The sequence below is a fragment of the Rhagoletis zephyria genome, unplaced genomic scaffold, assembly GCF_001687245.7.
Source record: "Rhagoletis zephyria isolate East Lansing unplaced genomic scaffold, Rhagoletis_zephyria_1.1 Rzeph_scaffold_00156, whole genome shotgun sequence".
Classification (NCBI taxonomy): Eukaryota; Metazoa; Arthropoda; class Insecta; order Diptera; family Tephritidae; genus Rhagoletis; species Rhagoletis zephyria.
Genome location: NW_016157240.1, coordinates 120,268 through 144,150, shown reverse-complemented (window position 1 = coordinate 144,150; position 23,883 = coordinate 120,268). Strand labels below are relative to the sequence as shown.

General features: G+C 34.9%; 1 protein-coding gene across 4 annotated transcripts in view; it reads right to left on the bottom strand.

The window, feature by feature from the left end:
• Window positions 1-6,825: 6,825 nt before the first annotated feature.
• Window positions 6,826-23,883, bottom strand: part of Bruce (BIR repeat containing ubiquitin-conjugating enzyme) — a 136,084-nt gene continuing 119,026 nt past the window's right edge. For 3 of the 4 annotated variants that reach the window (XM_017605756.1, XM_017605770.1, XM_017605777.1), the window contains 9 exons: window positions 13,808-14,122; window positions 13,555-13,739; window positions 13,060-13,492; window positions 12,777-12,991; window positions 12,536-12,718; window positions 12,041-12,405; window positions 11,490-11,976; window positions 7,924-8,352; window positions 6,826-7,853 (listed from right to left, as the gene is read on the bottom strand). In XM_017605756.1, coding sequence (XP_017461245.1) covers window positions 7,047-7,853; window positions 7,924-8,352; window positions 11,490-11,976; window positions 12,041-12,405; window positions 12,536-12,718; window positions 12,777-12,991; window positions 13,060-13,492; window positions 13,555-13,739; window positions 13,808-14,122 — 3,419 coding nt within the window. In that variant the 3' untranslated portion in view covers window positions 6,826-7,046. The remainder of the gene's footprint in view (window positions 7,854-7,923; window positions 8,353-11,489; window positions 11,977-12,040; window positions 12,406-12,535; window positions 12,719-12,776; window positions 12,992-13,059; window positions 13,493-13,554; window positions 13,740-13,807; window positions 14,123-23,883) is intronic. The other variant, XM_017605764.1, reaches the window with a different exon arrangement.

The following is a 23,883-nucleotide window of genomic DNA, read 5'->3' as shown; positions in this document are numbered from 1 at the left end:
ACTTTTCATCCTGTGGGGCAGCGAAATTTCTTGGCCTTCCTAAAATTGAAAACGCACATCTGTGCTCTTAAGTTTCCGTATAAGGATTTTTATTGGCTTACATGGTACACCGGATCAATGCTGAAGTTGCAGGATCATAGAAGAATATTACGCACGCTTGGCAGAGATCTCACAGGTGGAAATAAGACCATAGGTAAAACGCATTACATCGAAAGGGATTAGTATTCCATATGGAATCACAGCGCTACTATTCTTGGCATATGTGTGAAGAGGATTCCGTTTTTTAGTCGTTTCAATTTAAACTAAAAATGTTTACTTTACAGACTGCTTTTGCTTTTAAAGCTATTTTTGAATTGGCCAACGCAAAAGATCTTATTAGGCGCCACGAAGCAAGCGGGCATTTGCTAGTCAGTAATATCAGTAATGGAAACAGCAAGGTATTCTTCGGTCGCTCCTCAGCCCACAAAATCGAAGCCTTTATGCGTTCGTTTCTAAGTAAACGAGAGCGCATGCAATTCTTCATTCGTTTCTCGGTGCATCAATACAGCAAGACCTTTCACTTCCGCTTCTGAATGGTAAAATAGCAAGGCGTTACCGCCAATGACATGCCTACTTTAAATCAATGCCTTCTGAAAGTGAGAGTAGAAGCGACAGGGTTACCACCTGGGTGAGAATCTAACTCAATTTAATTGATAAATTAAATGACATATTACAATAGAAAGATTACTGTAGGAAATATTTTTGTGGAGGTTTGCCACCTGTTTGAAAATTTGAACTCAGTTAAATTAATAAAATAAATTAAATATTGCATTTTTGTAAACAAGCTTTGGATTCTTATTAAGGTTTACGGCCGAAAATATATTTGAGGAGGGTTGCCACCTGTTTGAAAACTCAATTTGCATAATTGATAAAATAAATGACTTATTAAAATATTTTTGAGGAGAGTTCCCACCTTTTTGAAAATTTGAACTCGAAAGATTAGTATGTTGCACCAATGTATTTTCAATATAAAGCAATAAAATAAATAAACCAACGCAAAATTAGTCCTTTGTAGAATATGTTTGATATATTATTATTTATTTATCGATATGTACAAATATAAAGCGGATACGGACGATGTGTGATGGCTGACGGTCGTTCCTGGTTGAATACGGGAAAATAAGTATCCAAGCTCGTTTCAATAGAACTGAGTTCAACCTAAAAGCAGTAAAACTGTTTGGAGGGGAAGTTAAAAGATAGTTAATTTGGCGGGAAATGCTTATGACAGTTTCTAATAAATACATGTGTGCGTACATATGTATATTATTAAGCATTGGATTGATTAAATAAAAAAAAATCTTACAATGTGGGTATCAAACTAAAGAGTTTTAAGAAGACTTACAATCGAAAATATGTTTGAGGTACAATATGGGTGCCAAACGAAAGGTATTTGAAAAATCTTGATTTGGAAATATTTTTAATAGGATTATTATCTATCTAAAAGTAAAGACTGAAAAAATTGAAAATAAATTAAATATTACATAACTGGTGGATTTTTTTTAATCTTTCCACTTATCCAAAATCCGAACAGTTTAAATAAATATAGAATTAACAACATCTTATCAAACGAAGTGATCATATTATCAACGAAATAACTTAATGTAAAAAATTAATAAACAAGTAATTTGTAAGCAAAAAACACAATCCACTTCAATTCTCATATAAAAATTTAATATAGNGAATGACGTAGAATGTTCCACAAAGAGAAACGTCAAGTTGGATGAACACTGCGAACAGCGAGAGAAAGAGAATGAGCGATAAACTTCAGAATGTTCTAGAGTTGCCATAAGTACCAGCGCAGGTATATAAGGGCGTCGCCACCGCGGAGTTGAGTTAGTAACGAATTACAAGTCAGCAAGCTACAAGTAAAGTGAGCGGAGAATTGAGTTGCGAATAAGCAAGCTATAAGTTTAATTGTGTTAACAAGTAGTAAAGCGTTGTTATTGCTTTAACAAGTATTGTAAAGTGTTTTTACCGTATTAGCAAGTATTGTAAATTGTTTGCTGTACAATAAAGTTAATTGTACTACAATTCGGTCATCGTTAGCATTTATTTAACAATCCAGCGATACGAGCCCGAGTATATTTGGGTAATCCCTCAAGGTTTCAAGGATAATCGTAACAGTATATTGCGAGCAGCGTTGCCAGGTTGACGTTTTTAACGTCATTTGGAGGTTTTTTGTATCCTGTTGACGTTTGGACGATTATTGTGTAAAAAATTACGTTTTTTAACTTCCCAGTAATTTTTATTTGTTACTAAATCTAATAAGTAGGACTGATTTTGAATTAGTTTATTAAAAAATCTTTACAATCTTTGTGTTTTGCTGCAGCTGCTTCAAGAGATTTTTTTTTTTTTGATTCTTGGCCTAAGGATCCCGTGTTAAAAGGCTGGTTGTGCAAACACTTAAGGTTACGAGGCTTGCTGTGATGTTTGCAATTGCACATAAAAAGCCAAAAAGAAGAAAAAAAAATAGAGAGTAAAATTGAGAGCAAGAGAACATTCTCAGAAAAAGTTATTGAACGGAAAACTAGTAAAAACTTACAACTTAAGCCATTTTGACATTTTCTGACGGTTAAGTTTTGGTGCGCAATTTCCTTTTTAATTTGGAATAGTTTCGATCGTCATAAAAATAAAAAAAAATATACAATAGATTTAAATTTTTCATCCATATTTTCATTTCACTAATTATGTTTCATCAAATCATCCTCTTAAACAGTTTGTTTCCGTTTGAATTTGAAACATAACCTTACTTTTTGTCTCCTGCAAATTCCTGCAAGTAAAATTTTTACTTGCAAGAATTTGGAGCTTACTCGGGTTGTTACGCTCTCGAATTCGCTCCCTCTTGCAAATATTTTGGATTATTGAATGCATTTCCAATAAAACTTGCAAGTATTAGTAACAATTCGTAACAATTTTTTGATATTGCATGGACCTATTGCTATGCTCCTTCTTAAATAGCTGAACGTAATTTAGCATTTTCGACAACCGAGCCCCTAACCAAATGTCTACAAGAAAAAAAATTATTAAAAATCAACGCGATTATTTAGCCCCTTTAAACTTGCATATTATTGCCCTAAAATTTAATGGGCTATCAAACTTCATGCTCAAAAAAAATTCTAAAAAATCTGAATAAAAAGTTGAAAATCTAGCTGAAAATTTGCAAATTGTTTATAATTTTTGCACAATTTTTTTTTGGATTTATATTTTGTTTGTTAATGAGCTTGCTTTTTATGGAAAAATAATAAAAATTAAATAAACGAAAGAGAAACAGCCAAAATCGATTAAAATGTTGATGACTTAATCAGCTGATCGCAAGTGTATGTATAAAATAATTTGTTTACAATGGGCGCGTTTCTAAGACGCAACTGTGAACCTCAACTGTTGCTGAAATGCTGTCAACTGTTGAGTACAACAGTTGCGTCATAGAAACGGGATGATACATTAACTGCCAAAATATTTGTAAACAAGCAAAATTAAATAAAACAGCACAAAAATAAAAAAACAATATTAAGCCAAAAATATGGATAGCACAGGATTTATAATGGAGTTTTCCTTATTTTATTTTTAATATATGTATTTGTACGTGCATTTTATTTTATTTACAGCCAGTTTCGCCAGCAATTTACAGGCAAATTATATTTTTATTTGAATTTTCTATGAAAACTGACGGAAGGGAAACATCATTTCTGACTTACATAAATTGTTGACTTCATGTAGCGAAATAATTTTATGATGGAAAAAATGGCGTAAAGTTGCCAACCGTTGAGCTGAGTGGAACTACTCAACTGTGCGTTTCTGAAACAAACAGTCAACAGTTTAGCAACACCTACGCCTTAGAAGCGCGCCCAATGAATTTTAAATGTGCTCTGTAGAAATGATATTTTAGGGCCTTATTCTGTATCACGAACGATAGGCAAAACGAACGATTCATCTGCAGACGACAATCTCTCAGATTGCGATTTTAAACTCTATCGGTCGTCTTCGTCTTGCTTTTCATACATTACGTTACAATGGTCTTGGTTGCGTTTAAACCGGCTAAAATGATGCCGCCGGAGTAATTTTTGAAGCATTCCTCTGCAGACGAATCGTTCGTGTAGCCTATCGTTCGGGATACAGAATAAGGCTGTTAATATACCTTACGTACATATCGAGTCCTAACCGCCAAAGTAACGTAAGCGACATTATTTTCAAAATTTTCTGCATCGAAAAGAAAAAAAAATATATATATATACACTGCAGCCGACGTATTTCGCGACAATTACTGGACATTGGGAACGGAAAGCTGCCAGTCAATGAGAGATTAAGACGAATTTTATTGCCTGACAAATTTGAAACTTAGAAACATCGAAAGGAGAACGGACGAAAGAGTGTTTCTTTATTAAGAAAATTAATTATAGGAATTACGACTGGCATGCGGCGGGATGTTGAATGTTCTCGTGTCGGCAAACCAGATATCCTTAATTTCTATGCAGAGAATGGAAAAACGACAAATATTGTGTGCACACAAGTACTTATTACAAAATCAAACTTGTATGAAACGTATACTTTGTTTTGTTAATCACTTATCATCCATGTAACAGGAAACAGCACAGCAAAGCGTGGCAGGGTACAGCTAGTGTACATATATATAAAATTGTTGTGTTCGTATGTCACGGTCATCAAAACTCGAGAACGGCTGAACCGATTTGAATAATTTTTTCTTATATTATTCCGTATAATACCAGAACCAATTATATCGCAAAAGTTTGGAGGGTTGCATCCCATTTTAAAATTTTTAAGCCCAATTATATTGATAAAATTAATGAATTATTACAATATGGGTATCAAGTTAAAGAGGTTTAAGAAAGATAACTGTTGGAAGTATTTTTTATGAGGGTTGCCACCCATTTGAAAATTTTAACTCAGTCAAATTGATAAAATAAATTAAATATTGCCATGTGGGTGTCACTAAATAACCGTTGGAAATTTTTTTGAGGGGGCTGCCACCTATTTGGAAATTGTAACTTAGTTAAATTGATAGAGTAAATGAAATATTGCAATGTGGGTGTCAAACTAAAGAGTTTTCAAAAGGCTTACTGCCGAAAATATGTTGGAGGAGGGTTGCCACCTGTTTGAAAATTTAACTCAACTTAATCAATCTAGGTATCAAATTAAAGAGGATTAAAAAAGAAGACTCAAAAATACTTTTGAGGAGGGTTGCCTATTTGAAAATTTTATCTCAGTTAAATTGATAAAATAAAGAATATTTTATATCTTTTTAAGTATCTTTAGTTAAGATTTGCATTAGAAAATTTTAAATTTTCTCCGTGAGAAGAGAATTATATAAAGAAATTTTTAAAAATTTCATATACAATTACAACATAAAATACAAATGACCCGTTTTAATAAGTCTTCCCGGTTTTTCTGCCTTAAGTAGATTAACAAATCAAAAACATACCCTTTACTGCAACAACAGCGCACAAGCTCTTCAAAAACCAGGGCAAAAACCACCCTAATTGCCTGTTCAACTGCAACCTTTGCGGACGTTTGTACAAGACAATTACAACCTTTCAGTGGAAATGTACAATATATTTTAAATTTTTGTTGGTCACTCGGGATATTTTAAATCATGATTGTTTAATTCTAGCATTTTTATTTATTTTTAAAATGAAAATAACTTGACTAAATGACCTTATCTAATACAGATCCGTAACATACTACTTAAAATTAATTTTACGTGTCTCGGCGTTTTTTATGTAATTTTAGCGTCGTTACAGTGTTATCATCAAAATTTAGCCATAGCAATGCAATTTGTTTACAAAACTCTTAGGAGGCAGGATATCCAGTCCGACAGGGCTCGTATTTCAAGCGGACTCTATCCTCATTTGTAACGCAGGATACCAGTAAGAGTACTTCAAAGGCCCCAGAAGGCACGCCATTTTGGGTAGAATTAAGGGTGCCATAATATACACAATTAAGTCAGTACATTTTTATAGATACGCAGGGATTAGTCCAAGAGAACAGCAGTGCCCAAGGCAGCAACAGTCCGGGCGGGTTATGCCCCATCTGCCGCGAAGCGCGTTCGCGGTAGGATCTGGAAAATTTAACCGTTACCCTATAAACTGAAAAGCTACAGTTTAAGTTATTCAGTTTTCTTAAAGTCCAATTAGTAATACTACTTAGGTATAAGTTATATATTCAAGGCAGTTAGCAACCAAGAAATTTAACAAAGCTATTGCAATTCAACAGTAATTTTTTTTTATACATTTTTCGATTACTTTTTAAATTACTTTGAGGAATGGAATTCGAAAAAAATCAATTACATTTTCATTTCCTTTCAAAAGAATTGCATTTTCAATTCCTTTCAAAGGAATTGAAAAAAAAATTACATTACTAGGACGTAATTTATTCCAATCACAATATGAAATTCCTTGTAATGGAATTTAAGAAAAAAACATTCCATTTGAAATTACTTCAAGGAATTGAAAAAGTAATCGATTCCTTTGCTGTGAACTGAAGGAATTGAATCCTAATTACAATTACGGAGGAATGTAATTGTAATTGTAATGTAATTGTAATTGTAATGTAATTGCATTTACCCAGCTCTGCATATTGTTATATAACTGACTGTTATAAAATATTTTCAGACTAGCATATGGTCTTGTCTTAGAACTTTTGACAGCACGTCCTTGTTCTGAAGCAACTCAGGCGATCGAGTTCTAAAAGTATCCGATTGCCCAACAAATTAAACCTTCCTTTGCGTTTCAATAAAATTTGAATACAGTTTATTTGAAGTAAAAGACACAATTCATTTGTTAGCAACAAATTGAGAAAATCCCACAATTGTATATTAACAAAAGACTTCTATTTTGATTTTATAAAAAATGATTCAATAAAATTAATAATATTGGAAATAATTGGATAACACACACGTACTTAAAATTGATTTGAAATAAAGCACATACACTGAGCTTTCATTCGCGATTTAACATCTGCCATGTATTCATCGAGTCTTCATTAATATCACCCTATTTGGAATTTTCAAACTGCGAATCATCATCGAAAAAAAGCGATTGCACCAGATCAGTATTGTAGTTGTATTCGTTTGAGTCAATCTGCATCTCGTCATCGTCCACCCCAGACTGTGTGGTCGCCACCTCAACAGTAGTAACTTTGGCGGTTACCGGAGCTGGGACTGGCGGCTGCGGTGGCATCATGATTGTTGCATCGCTCATTTCATCAAATTCATTACTAACTTCAACCAACATGGAAACCGGTACGCTTTTCCGAATATATGTTGTCGTAGGTGCGTTAGATGCAGTTGAAGACATAGATTCGGGAGTTTTCATTGACATTTTATTCGAAATATTTTGCTGCTCATCAATGCCCACTTCTGTGCTTGAAAGTGTTGGTACTGTCATTTGTGTGGCAACTGTATTGCTGTCACTGTTCATATTTACATTCTTATTTTCAATTTCACTCGAGTTGTCGTTCCCATTACCATTCTTGTCAGTGTTACCATCTGCTGTCGTTGCTACAGCCATCGCAGTCGTCGTCAAGGTGTTAGTTGCGTTAGTGGCATTGGTAGACTCAGTCATTGCAGGTAGATTAATATTCGGGTTGAAAGGTGAGTCGAGATCTTTTAAACCCTCGGGCACTTTCAATTTTGCAAGCTCTTCACGTAAATGACGATATTGGCGGCGCAAAACCATCGAATTAAAAGATATAGTACGACTATTTCGCTCACTGTATTGCGGTTTGCTTAGCTCTTCGATCCAATTTTCGATTTGCGAACATATTTCATCTCGTTTGAGCCAAAAATGGGTATGAATTACCTGAAAATTTTTGGAGTATACAAATTTAACAACCTTGGGTATAAAATACACAATATATATTTTTACTAACATCTCTAAAGCAAGGGCTGGGATTACGTATCTGCTCCAACATTGCCCATCGTACGCAAGCTTGATAAATGTTACTATTGTATTCGCGAGATGAGTGGGTTCCACTGGGTGTGCCACGACTACGCTCGAATCCAGGCTCGTTAAAGTATGGTTCTGGCACTAGAATTAAAGACTGAATGGACACCAAAACTTGCAAAAAACTTGAAGTCTGTGCGTTCCATTTCTCTTCAGGTCGACCATGCCATGTGTTTAGCACAGATAAGCAGACCTTGCCATCGTTATATAAATTAGGATTGAAGCGCACCGAATGCCGACCGGTTGTTTCCAAATTTATCATCATCGGGAGATTTGGATAATCAGGCGGAAAGAAAACATCAAACTCAAAGCATCCATTCGCATATGGAGTGTCTGCTGGTCCAGTAATCAGAACCTTAAAATTTAATGAAATATTTTTAGAATTAAAGTTTTAAACTTGCTTTTATTGAAATAGGCAACATTGATGATATAAATTGAAGAGTTCCATAAGAAAACATATCGCTACCTAAAGCTGCAAATGTGTCGAGTCCATTTTTTTACAAAATTTAGTGTTTTATGCATCGATTTTTTCTCTGCCTTGAACAATTTCAAAAAAAAACTTTCACTTTTAGGTAACTATATGCATGTATATGCATACAGAATTCAAAGGGTTTTATTAATAATAGTATAATAAGGTGTAAGGCAAGTTTGAATTGTTAAAGAATCCCGTTGATTTTTTATAATTTTTCTTCCATAAAAAAATAATATTTTTATTTATTTTTATTTATAACACTGTCAGCTAGAAAAAAATAAATGGGAGTTATTATTAGCAATTTCAAAATTGCACCTTATTAAATTAAAATTTGATAAGCTATAAAACTGCATACGAATTTTTTTTCTAGAAATTCAAATTAAAAGCTTTGGAATTGTGATGAAAAGTTTGTTGAATTTTTAACCGACTTCAAAAAAGGAGGAGGTTGCCTCGGAAAGGTTGTGTCTCAGAGGTGGTCCCATACTAATTTGGTTTAGATCCGATCATTGGATCATGAAAAAATTAACGGCACTCCTAAATTTTTATATGAGATTTGAAGTCGGTTTTGTTTTTACTTGTTGTAGTTTGAAATTTGGATTTATATGATTTTAGTTAGATAATGAGCAATACTTATACAAAAAAATATGAACAAGAAAACAAAAACAAGAGAAAAGTAGCCAATACTGACAAAAATTTAAACCCCTGTGGAGCGAAATATGCATACAAATTTGGCATCATTTAATTTAAGATAATAATGTTAAAAAATATTTCAAGATCTCAAATATTTAAGATCTCTTTTCAGAGATAGCAGTCGAGACATCTAGGTTTAATTTAAGCCAGGAAGGTTCTATCACCTTTTGTTTCTTAGCTAGAGCTTTGTTTCTTAGCTGAAGCTTTTAAAATATTTTATTGCTTTATGCTGACGGATTCGTAATCAGCAAATTCATGGAATTTTTCACAAAGCGGTCAGTATTTTGCTTATAAGTCAGTGGGAATGGCACTTGATGGACTCCAACGCTTTGTTAAAAATTCCATGAATTTGCTGAACTTTGCGCACGTCTTTCCGTAATCCGATTTTAACTATTTTTCGCAGGTCACGTTTTTATGACTTTCTGGGGGAGACTTTCTTTGTAGCTTAACAAAAAACTTTCTACATACAACTAAGGCGCAGGCCAATGTGCAGGCATGGGCAGTGAACGAGCACACAATGGGCCAGCTTTTCTCAATATTTATCGCAATCTGCATGTTAATGTTGACTCAGTATTAAAAGAATTTTTATCTATACCTCGGTGAATTCCATGTGACTTGCTAAATTATATCCACAATTAAATACAATATTCTGAATACTCTAAATAAAAAATTATATTCTTGGTTGTTACAAATGGCTTTACATAATCCCCCCCAAAGAAAAATCCTGCGGCCGGCCCTGGCTCAGGGTAACTAAGGGGCACAAAATGGTCATATGGGTCTAGTTGTTGTTGTTGTTGTAGCGGCTACTAAGCCCCGTTCGGGGCGGTTCATCCATCAACGTTGTCGTCTATTTCAGCTAGGTGGAGGCCCAGGAAGTGTGCTACTTCCAGAGGGGCTGTCCATAGGGACAGGGGCGTTAGCTGAGTGGGATTCTCAGGGCATGTGAAGAGGTGCCGAGAATCATGTGGCGACTCTCCACATGCCGGGCATTGGTTGGGCACATCCTCGTTGATTCTGCTCAGGTAGCTGTTGAGCCTGCTGCAATAGCCAGAGCGAAGTTGGGCTATTGTAGTGCGGGTCTCCCGAGGCAGACAAAGTTCTGTCCCGTCCACGTCCGGTGGTTGTGTGCCTAGAACGGCATTCACAGGGCGGGAGTCTACATAACTTGAGACTGATTCCCTGTGAATGCCGTTCAGGGCCTGTCGGTAGGTTGACGGGTCCAGAGGTTGTTTAATATACCTCTGGACTTCGTCTGTCAGTTCGTAAAGATGCCTCCTGACGTGCCGTGGCGAGGGCATGGTGTACAACATCCACATTGTAAATTTAAAATGTCTTATACCACAGTTTTACATAATTTAATTAATTTTTCTTTTTCACTAACACATTAAAAATAGTTCATTGAGGCAAACCAGGAAAATCATGGCTGTAGTTTAATTCTTTGTACTGGAAAAATTAGCTCAATGTCAAAATTGGTCTGGCCAGAACATGGTGTTCACATAAGGGTTAAAAGCCCGATTTCGTTCAATTCAGAATAGGTATTCGTTACGTGAAAATAAATATTTGGTTCTAAAATTGGCTCGACAGCTGTTCAAAATTCAAAAAATATGATCCCTTACAACTGTTAAGTGGCTCATATCTTTAATCCTTATCTAATTCATGTCTAACCTTTATTCAAGTAAATAGTAAGAATGACTACAGTATGTAGTTAGGATTAGACATGGACATGGACAGAAGGATTAGAGACAGATTAGAGACATGAGCCACTTAACAGTAGGAAGTTTTTATTTTTCGAATTGTAGTTAGGATTAGACATGGACATGGACAGAAGGATTAGAGACATGAGCCATTTAACAGTAGTAAGAGTTTTTATTTTTTGAATTGTGTTGTTATTGCAGAGGATCATCGATATGAGCCATATATCTTCAATACAATTTAGAACAATGACATTGGCCTGAAAGATGTCACTAGAGTTAAAATATCTCTGGAAATCCTATTTACAATTCGATACGAATCAAACTCAGAGTGAAGAATCGGTAGGCGAAGGGAAAAAGTGCTACGTAAAATTTACTCGGTAGATGCAACTGAAAAGCAGCCGTTTCCAAAAATTATATTTACAGTAGGATTTAGTGCATAATGAAAAACACACAGGTATTTTTGACTTTTATTTTAAATATTTTGGTTAATGTGCGCTGCAATCCAGAAATCTAAAATTCACTCTTTAAAATATGACACTAACATTCCCTAATTATGCAATGCTATCCTCAGATTGGCGCCGGGTTAGGTAGTTTTATGTAAAGTACAATAGTTTCATGAGAATTCTTCATACTCACTTTCATAATATCCAGTCTATCGGTATCACAGCGTACAAAGACGGAACTACTATATGACAACGGCAAGCTTGTAGAGAGCGTAACCGCCTCTTGAGCCAAGCGCTTCACCCGTGATGGGTGATAACGATCACCAGCCATACGCACCATCTTTTCAAAATGATGTGAAATGACGAAACGGAAGCCATTATTTTCTGCTTCCACAATCATTTCCGCAGTGTCGAACTGAAGTTTTTTCATAACCTCCAAGTAACGTTGCTCCACTGACTTACTTTGGGGCGTGCGTTCAATATTTGTAATACTACTTCCACCAGCTTCACGATCCATGCGCTGTTTATTGGCTAACGCATCGGCATTTGTTGTTTTTTGCACCAACCACGTAGTCTCTTGAATATCGGGTATAAGCAACGCAAGTCCCTCGTCATCGCCGTCATCAATACTGACGGTCACTTGCTGAGTTTGCCCCTTTATATTGGACTTTTTATTCACCCTGTGAAAGAGAGAACTGTTTAAAACGGTGTCCTTTAGAAAATGTGAGGTATGTTAAAACAAACTTCAAGCGTTTTGCATATGTATCTACGCATGTTTTCATATTCAAAAGCAGCTCGGCAATCGCAGGTGAAGTTTCGCTATTATTTGCTGATGGCTGCAGCAATGATACTAATTCCGGAGAAAGCGACAACGCTCTTAGCAACTGTAAGATTGCGCGATATAAAGGAATGTGTCTGGTTATATCCAATACGGAATCATTTCGCAAATAGGAACTTAATGCCGGAATGAGACACGACTGTTGTAAGAAAACCATAAATAATGCGGGTAATTCACCGAATACTTCGCTTATTTCATGATATGCCATTATTTCGTCGGACTGTAGAGCAGCAGGTATTTTATCGCCAGGATTTATATAACTACAGAGCACCTAACAGGGTAAATGAATGTGGTATTTATATCTTTTTCTCAAACAAATTTAAATCAACAGTTGAATAAATGAAATCACATGCCATGCAATATATGGGCATCCCAAACATAATATGCCTATTGATACGTACTTGCAATAGAACTGTTACATGTTCTTCTTCGCTCTTTTGCCGCAGCAATGCCTGTTCCACATTCCACGACTGTGCCGTTGAACCTGTGCCGAACCCAGTACCTTTAGCCCAGTACATGTGCCCCTTGTCATCAGATGTGCCCAAGGCTTCGTCGGCATTACTACTTGTTGTCGTCCTAATACACTATTTTTAAAAGATATTGGTCAAGGGTACATTTAGACTTTCACTAAACACAACTAACCTCGTTTTGTGGGCTGGTAATTTGATAGTTTTGTGATTGGTGTGTAAACACCCCCAAGCAGTTCAATACTAAATGCATCGCGCCAACTTCAATGACCATTCGCCTTAGTAGCATACCGTCATCGGTAGTGAGAGGTGAGTTGTCCAACAATTGGCGGAACACCTCAAAGGGTAACGTTGGAAGCGATGGTGCAACCGACAAACTATATATGTCATCTAAGGCAATTGGGCAAAGCACAAAATGTAGAATTCAAAATTTTTATAGCTCTCATATTTTCACTTACTTCCTTCGCCGTCGCCCGTAACTCCTAATACTAGTCGTAGTAGACACTGTGCACGCACTTTGTCACGCAACAGTACATCAGAATATGGTGGTAAGCGCAGGAAAAGCCCAAAAGCTGCAAGGGAATGCTGCGGAACTGAAGTGATTGCAGTGTTTTTAGATGTTGGTTCGGTTATTGGATCTTCCAAATCTTCGTATATTTCATCGTTTGGTTCCAGCTTAACCCAGTCGGTCATTGGTGGGCTCTTCTCTTTCTCCGGCAAAGTAGTAGGTGTTCTGCGACCGGTATTGTCGGGGTAAACTGTTGGCAAATATTGTGCGAGCAGTGACAAGCCACCTCGGCTAGAGAAGCGTTGCAACGGAGATGGAAGTGGCTCGATATCAGCAGCTTTAATCCCAGATTCCTCCTTTTCCTCCACTGTCTTAGCTGGTATCTGAAAGAAAAAACATTAATTTAATTTACTTAATATACCCTAATTACAATTACTAGACAAACCAAGTTTAGGGTAATGCATGGGGTTGATAGCGAATGGCCCTTGCCATGTAGAGCCGCAAGTATTTGTGCTATGGTTGTATCGCTTGAAAGCTGTATTTCCGGGCAGTCGGGTAGAACGAGTTGAGAGCAATTGATAATGCTGGAACCATTTGATGGTGTTAAAAAGTCTTCGATGCTAAAGAACTCTGCAATTTTTGAAAATATACATATTTTATCCAAAATTAATGCGATGCTAATTTTGTTAGAATTTTACTTGGAAAATTTGGAAACAGGTCTTTGTTTTCCTTGTTCGCTGCAGCTTGGTTTTTCACATCTTTAATACGTTTATCCTTTGCGGTGACGCCAGCCGCAACGCTTAAAAACTCCATACCGTTCTCCAAACCATTCTCCAAGCCATTGAAATTCAGTGAAATGCCACCGTATACATCATTGTTCGGCTTTTCGTTCTCATGCTTACTACTTAATTCACTATTGTTGGCACTTGAAATATTCCCAGTACCACCTGGTGTGCTGCCGCTCTCTGTTGTTCGCGTTTCTGCTTGCATTGAAGAAAATATAGTACTGTATACTACAAGGCGCATACAAATCAATGGTGCGAAGTGATAAAAACATTAAAAATGATAAAAACCAAAGCAAAACAAAAGTTAAAATTAACGACAAATGAACACACATACGAGTAAGTATCAGAAACAAATAGAGGCTATGAACAAGTTGTTTTCAGCAAAAAAATAAGCCCGAAACTAAATTTCCGATCATGAATGCCCTATTGGTTCTCAACACGGGAACTATTAAAAATACAGTAAGAAAACACAAACTTCGCAAGAGAATAGAAGTTTTGTGAAGTTTGATTCAAATGGTTTTATACAGTTTTATGATTTAAAAAAGTTTTTACGTTTTCATTTCCCCGTTTCCAGAGTAAGATTCGAAAATTTTGCAATTTACTAAAGTTTAAATCTGAAATTAAATCGAAATTTCGTTTCGGAAAATAGGACCGCGCCTAATAACTTTACAATCATATCAACTCGACTGCTGAGTGGAAGATGGACCTATTTCGGCAGCCAGTTCCAAAACGCCCTATCTCAAAAAACTTTTCAAGAACACCCTGTTTCAGAATATTATCGAAAAACAACCTGTCTCAGAATTTGGTTGAAGAACGCCCTATCTCAGAATTCGCTTCAAAAATGCCAAATCTCACTTAAAAATGTATTAAAAACTAGGAAATACCGGCGTGACGCCTCATGGGTAATTTTGCATCAAAGCTAAGGGGAAACCGTATTGAAACTCAAATGGGAAAACCTCTCAGGGGAAGAATTTTGCCTTTATTAGTATCCATAATTCATCTAGCCGGCAATTGTAACCCTAGTACATATGTATGTATGTACATATAATGTGTTGTAATCGATTGGTAACAATAATAAAAGTTAAGATCTATCTTCACAAATCAGTGCCGTATCAGTTCAGTATCATTGCCAATCATCATCGAGCAGTGATACCAATTCACACACATCCGTAGTATGTCGCCCGGTACTTTCAGTAAAAATAAAGTTCATTGAAACCAAGATGACTTATTTTACTAATGATCAATTGGCAATTATTGACAAATTATATAGTTCTGGATAATTCCACTCGATTAATTTTCCCTCCATATCAAACAAAACTTGCAATAGAATACCGTCAGCTCGTCAGTGAAATACACAAACAAATCTTTGCCGAATTAACTTCGCTCTAAAAACTTTTTGTTTAAATTTAAGCATATTAAAAAGGTAACCAGTTTCCTCTCTTAATGTATGCAAATTTGCACACCATGCTAATCAACTTAAATACTGCTTTTTAACTTTTACTTACCTTATGTACGGCGTAGAACAAATTTGAAATTTGTTTGTTGAATTCTAAACACTTAAGGCCAAATTCACAGTGCGTAGTTAACTCAGAATCGGCAGTTAACTACAGATTTTTAATAAAGCACTGTGAATTTGGCCCCTTGGGCAGTTAATTTAACCATTTTAAAATATAGTTAAATCATTAGTTAAACTTAACTACAAAAATTTCTATAGAATTTTCTTAGTGTTCCCAATTACACAGTTTACACATAAAATGTTTAAAATTTCTTCTAAAAGTTTTTTGTTTAAATTAACGCATATTAAGAGAGGTTGCCAGTTTCCTCTCCTAATGTGTGCAAATTAGACACCGTGTTAATAAAATTAAAAACTGCCTGTTTACTTTTACATACCAAATTTGTCGCATAGAGCAAAATTACAGATCAAATGTACTTAATTTTTATTTTTTAAAGGGACTGTATGTTTGCGTTAAAAATGTTTGCAATTATAAACCTTTCGTGTGTGTATTTTAAACATCTCATGTTCAAAAATCCACACTTGAACATCTTATGCGTATACTTACACAAATTTTGTTTGAAAATAAACACTTTTCAGTAGCAGTTTTACATGCAGTTTTAAGAGTGTATAAAAAAATTGCGGAAGGAACACTGAAGCAGCACTGACGGTAAAAAAACGGCATTATGCCGGACGGTCTGAACAACTCTATTTGGGACTGAGGTAACGATATTATATTTTTCACTGACACTGATAGATACGGCACTGATATGTGTAGATAGACTTTTATTGTAAAAATTCCCTACATATATAATTGATTTGAGGTCGATAAATAAACGCAGATCTAATTCCGATTGCAGGCATCGTTTCTATTTGCGCCGCTGCTACTATTCTCCGATTACGGACCGTTTGTCTTGACAAATTTCTTTTAGCTTTAGGCATTTTTAAACGCTTGGCACTATTCTGTTATTTCAAAGATTTTTTTTTATATTTAGTAACGAAATTCTACTTTGTATAAGCCCAAAAACTCAGCCTTTAACGCACTTGCTAATTTATTAACTTCGCGAAACAATGTGCCGAATTCCCATGGTGCCCGACAAATAGACATACATATGTACTGTTGTGCATGCCAGTTCAGCGTTGGAAAAATGGAATTCGGCTAGACAGAAGCAGGTTTCCCATTAAAAACAGGGCTAAATTACTTTACCACATCAATTCTAATTTGAACATAGTTATGTACATATGTATGCATGTAGTAAGTCTAAAAGCCTGATTATTGCAACTTAATTCAACTTAACGGAACGTAGAACTTAGATAATCCAAATGAAACAGATTTCGACGTGGCATTAAGCTAGGTTAAGTTTCGGCTGTTCAATTATAAGCAACACCCATTTAACAGAATTTTTAAGAGAGAGCCGTAAGTTACGTTAAGTTGCCACAATCAGACCATAACTCAATTGATTGAATATTGATCTGCTTGTTGCATTTGCATGAAGCGAAGCACACATTTCTTTGCTGTTATTTATTCTGTATGCTACTACAGCGATGTAAAATAAGGTTTCGCTGCGCAGCGCCAACTGCTTTTTTAATGAACTTCATATTTATGAAATAATTAAAATAATTAAAATTTAAAGGAAAAGCTGAAGATCAATGTATGTACATATGTATGTATGCCACACCCGTGATCGGAATTATAATTCGAACATAATTTTTTTTGCAACCTTGCGGAGTGCTGTCAGCGTTTCATTCTATCACATCACGATGTAGCGAACAAATGTGGCACGTTACAGAAGCCGCTACTTGTGATTTATCGATTTTGACAATTCTCAAGTAAATGTAAACAACGCCTCAGAAACTTTAGATGCACTGAAATTTGGTAATACTTTCTTTATATTTTACTTTCCTGTATTATATCATTCTTGTTACCATATAGTGTTTAGTGTTGGACAATTTTTGTTCTTCAAACTAAGAAAATTATGTCGAGCAAAAATAAAACTAGGTACTCAAAAACGTGAATATGTGGTAGATTTCAGATCTTGGGTGGTAGATGCTCAAAAAAGTGGCCACACCAAGAAGCCTACAGTGAGCATGTGCCGATATCGCAGCAAGCAGCATTTTGAAGTAAAAAAAAAACGANGAGAGCCGTAAGTTACGTTAAGTTGCCACAATCAGACCATAACTCAATTGATTGAATATTGATCTGCTTGTTGCATTTGCATGAAGCGAAGCACACATTTCTTTGCTGTTATTTATTCTGTATGCTACTACAGCGATGTAAAATAAGGTTTCGCTGCGCAGCGCCAACTGCTTTTTTAATGAACTTCATATTTATGAAATAATTAAAATAATTAAAATTTAAAGGAAAAGCTGAAGATCAATGTATGTACATATGTATGTATGCCACACCCGTGATCGGAATTATAATTCGAACATAATTTTTTTTGCAACCTTGCGGAGTGCTGTCAGCGTTTCATTCTATCACATCACGATGTAGCGAACAAATGTGGCACGTTACAGAAGCCGCTACTTGTGATTTATCGATTTTGACAATTCTCAAGTAAATGTAAACAACGCCTCAGAAACTTTAGATGCACTGAAATTTGGTAATACTTTCTTTATATTTTACTTTCCTGTATTATATCATTCTTGTTACCATATAGTGTTTAGTGTTGGACAATTTTTGTTCTTCAAACTAAGAAAATTATGTCGAGCAAAAATAAAACTAGGTACTCAAAAACGTGAATATGTGGTAGATTTCAGATCTTGGGTGGTAGATGCTCAAAAAAGTGGCCACACCAAGAAGCCTACAGTGAGCATGTGCCGATATCGCAGCAAGCAGCATTTTGAAGTAAAAAAAAAACGAAAACAGTTGCCATACGAAATACACGATGTATGTATAAGGAGCGTTCCTTATCTCCCAGAAATAGTCAGAAAAAGTCCGAAGTAGTCAGATTTAGTCCAAAAAGCGTTCCTTAACTCGGAAATGACAGCCAAAATGAGAGAGCAACACCCAGTGAGAGTGACTCTCATCAGTCCGAAGTAGTCAGATTTAGTCAGAAGAATTATTTCTGGCAAAATCCTGAAAAGTGTCAAACTCAACTAAATTTAAATTAACGGAAATTAAAGAATATGCAAAAAGTGAGAATAATCTAAAAAGTAAAAAAAGTGAATTGAAATTGGAAGGAGGCAAAAAATAATTGATATAGTAAGTGTTTATTGTGCTTGTGCTTGTGTGAATGTGTTTTGTACATACATTTCCATTCTTATTTGACGTTAGCTTTGTTGTTGCCATTCTTTGGACTAAAAATTTGGTTTTTTGCGTTCCTTTACTTTTCCTGTTATTCTCTTTTAGTGAGCGCATTTTGCTTACGCTCTGGCATTTTGACACTTTTCAGATTTTAGTCCAAAAAGATAAGCAATGAACCTATAGTGTTTGTTTGTTTGAACGCAGCGCTGCTTGTACATACATACATGAATTTCGCTTTGGGCGCAGTGCTACTTGTACATAAATTTCGCTTTACGTATGTCTGAAGCTGGCAAAGGTTCTTTTTTTACCTCCCTTTTATTAGCTCGGGATGTAACTATGTAATATTGATGCGCTTAAAAGATGCAGCGATTTCTATTCTCAAGTTACATACCTGATGACAGTACGAATGGAAATTATAATAGCGAGGTTTTAGTTTTCAAACTATAATTTTATTATTTTCGTGCTGTGCTAGCTGAGTATAAAAACAAGTAAGAGCAGCGCTGTCTTCGGCTATGCCGAAGGCTTCATACCTTTCATGAACATCTGAAAACTTTACTATAACAGATTACTGCATTTGAAAAAATTTATATATTCACAGCACACATAGATAGAGGAGTTGCATATATAAAAAATCTTATCTAAACAATCAGAGGTATGGAAGATATACCTTATATAGCACCAATCTAAAGGTGTTCTTATACGATATGTATTTGCATCTGTAAATGTGAGTTTTTTCAATACACATGTAATTGTGTATGTCTGTCAAATTCACAGTCTTTATTTAACTTTTTAAAAATACGATCTTTGAAAACGAAATAAAGTAACCTTAGATGATTCTATCTGTGTGTCAGATGAAAATAGAAACATTTCTGTTTCGTATGTACGTGCATATGCTTTGTACAGAAACAAATCTAATTTGCCTTTACACGATATGTTGGTATTTCCATATGTAAAAAGTGGCATGTACACATGCAAAAACATATCGTGTAAGAACATCTTAAGTGATTTTCACTGCTGTGTGATCGGTATGTAAACCGGTAACACAATTTAATGGGTTTAGCTTCCTACATAAAGGAGATATATCGCAAAAACTGGTATNATTTTCTCAGTAGACTTTGTATTATTATTTATACAATAGCTTACGAAATTTATCGGTTTTAGCTGTCCAAATAAATTAGTTTTGCATTGAAACCCCATATCTGAACAATCAGTTATATGGAGGCAATATATAAGTTACAGTGACCCGATCTTTGTTAATTTTACTGTAGACTATCTGTCGATAATGAGTGAAAATAGTGCGAAATATCATGTTTCTAGCTGCATATATTTAGAAATTATAACAAAGACTCTCATATCTGAACAATCAGTTGTATGGGAGCTATATGTAAAAAAGACCCGCTCTTTGTTATTTTCACTGTAAGAATTCTGTTGATAATCGTTGGAAGTATTGCAAAATTTCATGCTCCTAGCTGCATAAATCGAGGAGTCATAACGAAAATTCTCATAACTGAACAATCAGTTGAATGGGAGATATATGTTATAGTGACCCGATCTTTGCTATTTTCACTGTAAATATTCTGTTAATAATGAGTGAAAACGGTGAGAATTTTCATGTTCCTAGCTGCATAAATGGAGAAGTCATAACGAAAATTTTCATAACTGAACAATCAGTTGTATGGAGGCTATAGGTTATAGTGACCCGATCTTCGCCATTTTCTCTGATAGCATTCTTCTGATAATGAGTGACAACAGTTCAAAATTTCTTGTTACTAGCTACTTAAATGGATGAATTATAACGAAAAATCTCATATCTGAACAATCAGTTGTATGGGAGCTATAGGTTATAGTGACCCGATCTTCGCCATTTTCTCTGATAGCATTCTTCTGATAATGAGTGACAACAGTTCAAAATTTCTTGTTACTAGCTACTTAAATGGATGAATTATAACGAAAAATCTCATATCTGAACAATCAGTTGTATGGGAGCTATAGGTTATAGTGACCCGATCATTGTAATTTTCACTCTAAGTTCTCTGTTGATAATGGGTGCAAGTACTGCAAAATTTCATATTCCTAACTGCATAAATGGAGAAGTTATAACGAAAAATCTCAGATCTGAACAATCAGTTGTATGGGAGCTATATGTTATAGTGGTCCGATTCTTCCGGTTCCGACAAATGATTAATACATTATAAAAATACACCCACCTACCAAATTTGATCCGGATATCTCGAAAACTGAGAGACTAGATTGCATACAAACAGACGGACAGACGGACAGACGGACAGACGGACATGGCTAAATCAACTCAGCTCGACGTTCTGATCATATAAGTATACATTTTAATGGGTCTATCTCTTTTTGTTCTGGTACTTACAAACATCGGACCAAAGTTATAATACCATTTCATGCTCATGAAAGGTATAAAAAGAAGAGAATAGAGAGAAATATGTATGTGGTTTGTTGATGCTCTCTAAACACAAACGCGTGAAAGGCAAACGGTCTAGCAATGCGTGGTATTGTTGATCAACTTAATACTTTAATTAAACATACTTATTATCAAAATTTCATTTTAAAAATACCACTGTTTCCTACTGTGGTAGAAATCAAGGAATGAAACCAATTCAAAATAACGTTCCGGTTTGGATTTCGGTTTTGCCAAGTGTTTCGGTTTCGGTTTTGGTTTCGTTCTTCAAAATTTATTTCGGTTTTGTTCCGGTTTCGGTTTTTCACAGAAATTTTGTTGATATTATTTAAATCACAATGTCTTAAACGTTGAGGAAAGAAAATCGAAAATTACAGTTCACTGATAATATCAACACTAGGTTCTTTCCCTAACAATCCGGACCGGATTTGGTAATTAGAGAATAAGAGAAACATTTTCTTTCAAAAATGGAACAAAGTTCAGAAGTACGGAAACGCAAAAACCCACATTTCGTGCCCACAAGTCGAGAAACAGCTGATTCACGTTGTTCTTGTTTTTGTCACTTATACCATGTTCTGACCGACATCGGAAACATGTTTTCGTTGCTAAAACTGGTTTTCGACCAAAAACTTGTGTTTTCGTCCATATAAAATCTGTTAAACGAAAACCAGTGCTGAAAACTACCTACTTGAAAACTCACTTTCCACTCATTCCAATCGGTGTCTTCACTAGTTTTTTTCGATTATTTATCGAAGTGGAAGTCATATTTTATCATCTTTAATACGCCATTTCGGATTTATTGTTAATTGCCTGGCCAAAGCAAAATAAGAATGAAAGTTAAAGGTTGTAAATGAAAAGAAAATGAAGGAAAAATGTTTTGGTTGTCGGTCAGAACATGGTATTAAATGCAAACACTTGGAAATTGAATTTTGGTTTCACAAATTTGATTTTATGTACATAGATTGAAAATACATCACCAGGCCATTCACTTTTCCTTAAAAGCACCAAGTAAATGCAGGCAACATGTAAACACAATACAGCTGATATGCACTTTGACACTTTATCCATTTTTACTCGGAGAAAATTTCGGGCTGTTTCGGGCAGGAAGAAGAATACACTTACGATCGAATACGCTCGAATTTTCGCTCTCTATTACCCATTTTGTTGAGTACAGGCATGATTTCTGGGCTATTTTGGGCACACGCGGGATCTCGCATTGCGTACGGGAAAGAAACTACTTAAATATAATTAATCGATTATCGATTCACAACAACAAAGTCATCAGCAGATTTTTGCGAAAAGTTACCTTGCCATACTTATTTACTACTTAACAAGAATTTTAGCAAAATGTTGCTGATTTTGGTTAAATAAATCATTTATTTCAAAGAAATTTTTATTTATTATTTTTGTAAATTTCTGGAAACCGATTGAAACCTGTGATTGAAATGGTTTCGGTATCGTTCCTTTTCAGGTCAAGATAACGGTTACGGTTTCGGTTTCGGTTTTGAAAAACGAAACGGTTTTAAACGGTTACGGTTTCGGTTTGGGTTTCGGTTTCATTCCTTGGTAGAAATACATATGTAATTTTAAAACTTGAATCATAGAAATCGACCCAGTACATCGGCTGTTTAGCTCTCACGCTCTTTTGGGTTTGATTTTTACATATAGTATAGATACCCTGTAGGGAAAACACGAGCTAGTGAACCAGATTTCTACACCATTTCCAGTTGGATTTTAGAAAGAGTCAATTGGATGTCAGAAAGAGTCAATTGGATTTTAGAATAGTCAACTGGATTTTAGAAAGCGTAAATTGGATTTTAGAATACTCAACTGAACTTTAGAAAGCGTATATTGGATTTTAGAATAGTCAGCTGGATTTTAGAAAGCGTAAATTGGATTCTAGAATAGTCAACTGGATTTAAGAAAACGTAAAATGGATTTTAGAAAACGTAAATTGGATTTTCGGAAATGTAAAGTGAATTTTAGAATTTTCCACAAAAATTTTGAAGTAGCCAGTTTTTTCTTATGTGCGGTATTTGTCAATGCAAATTTTTCTAATATATTCACTTTTAAGCGAACATTGTATGGGCACATTAAATACATTTTTTTAATAAAAAAAAGCAAAAAATGGAGGCACAAGACGACTGCGGTATTTGCTTAGTTACAATGCAATATATATTAATACATACTATATTGTTAAAACTTAATAAAAAGTATTTATTTATAACCTGAACTTCAGCAATATTTGAAACTACATAATCATATGCTATGCATGAATCATTAAAAAATCCAATTAACGCTTTCTAAAATCCAATTTACACTTTCTTAAATCCAATTGACTATTCTCAAATCCAATTGACCGTTTATAAAATCCAGTTGACTATTCTAAAATCCATATGGCCCTTTCTAAAATCCAGTTGACTATTCTAAAATCCAATTTACGCTTTCTAAAATACAATTGACTATTCTAAAATCCAATTAACGCCTTCCAAAATCCATCTGGAAATGGTGTAGTTCAGTACTAGTTCTTTTTTGCCAAAAACGAACCAACGCACCAGTCCAAAAGCAGTGAAATGTGGTACTTTCACTAAACTATTCTATTTTAAATTTCAAAAGCAGGGAAGGTAATCATTATGAGTAAAATAATTTAAATCAGCATTTAATCATTATTTTATGAATTATTATTGATTATTTTGTGATTTTTATTTTTTCGCGCAGAGATTATGATTAATTTTCAGTTTTATTCTTCCACTTAAAAATAATGATAATTTATAAAATTGAAAAGGCCATAAAGACGCAACCTACTGAAATTTTTACCTGAAAAG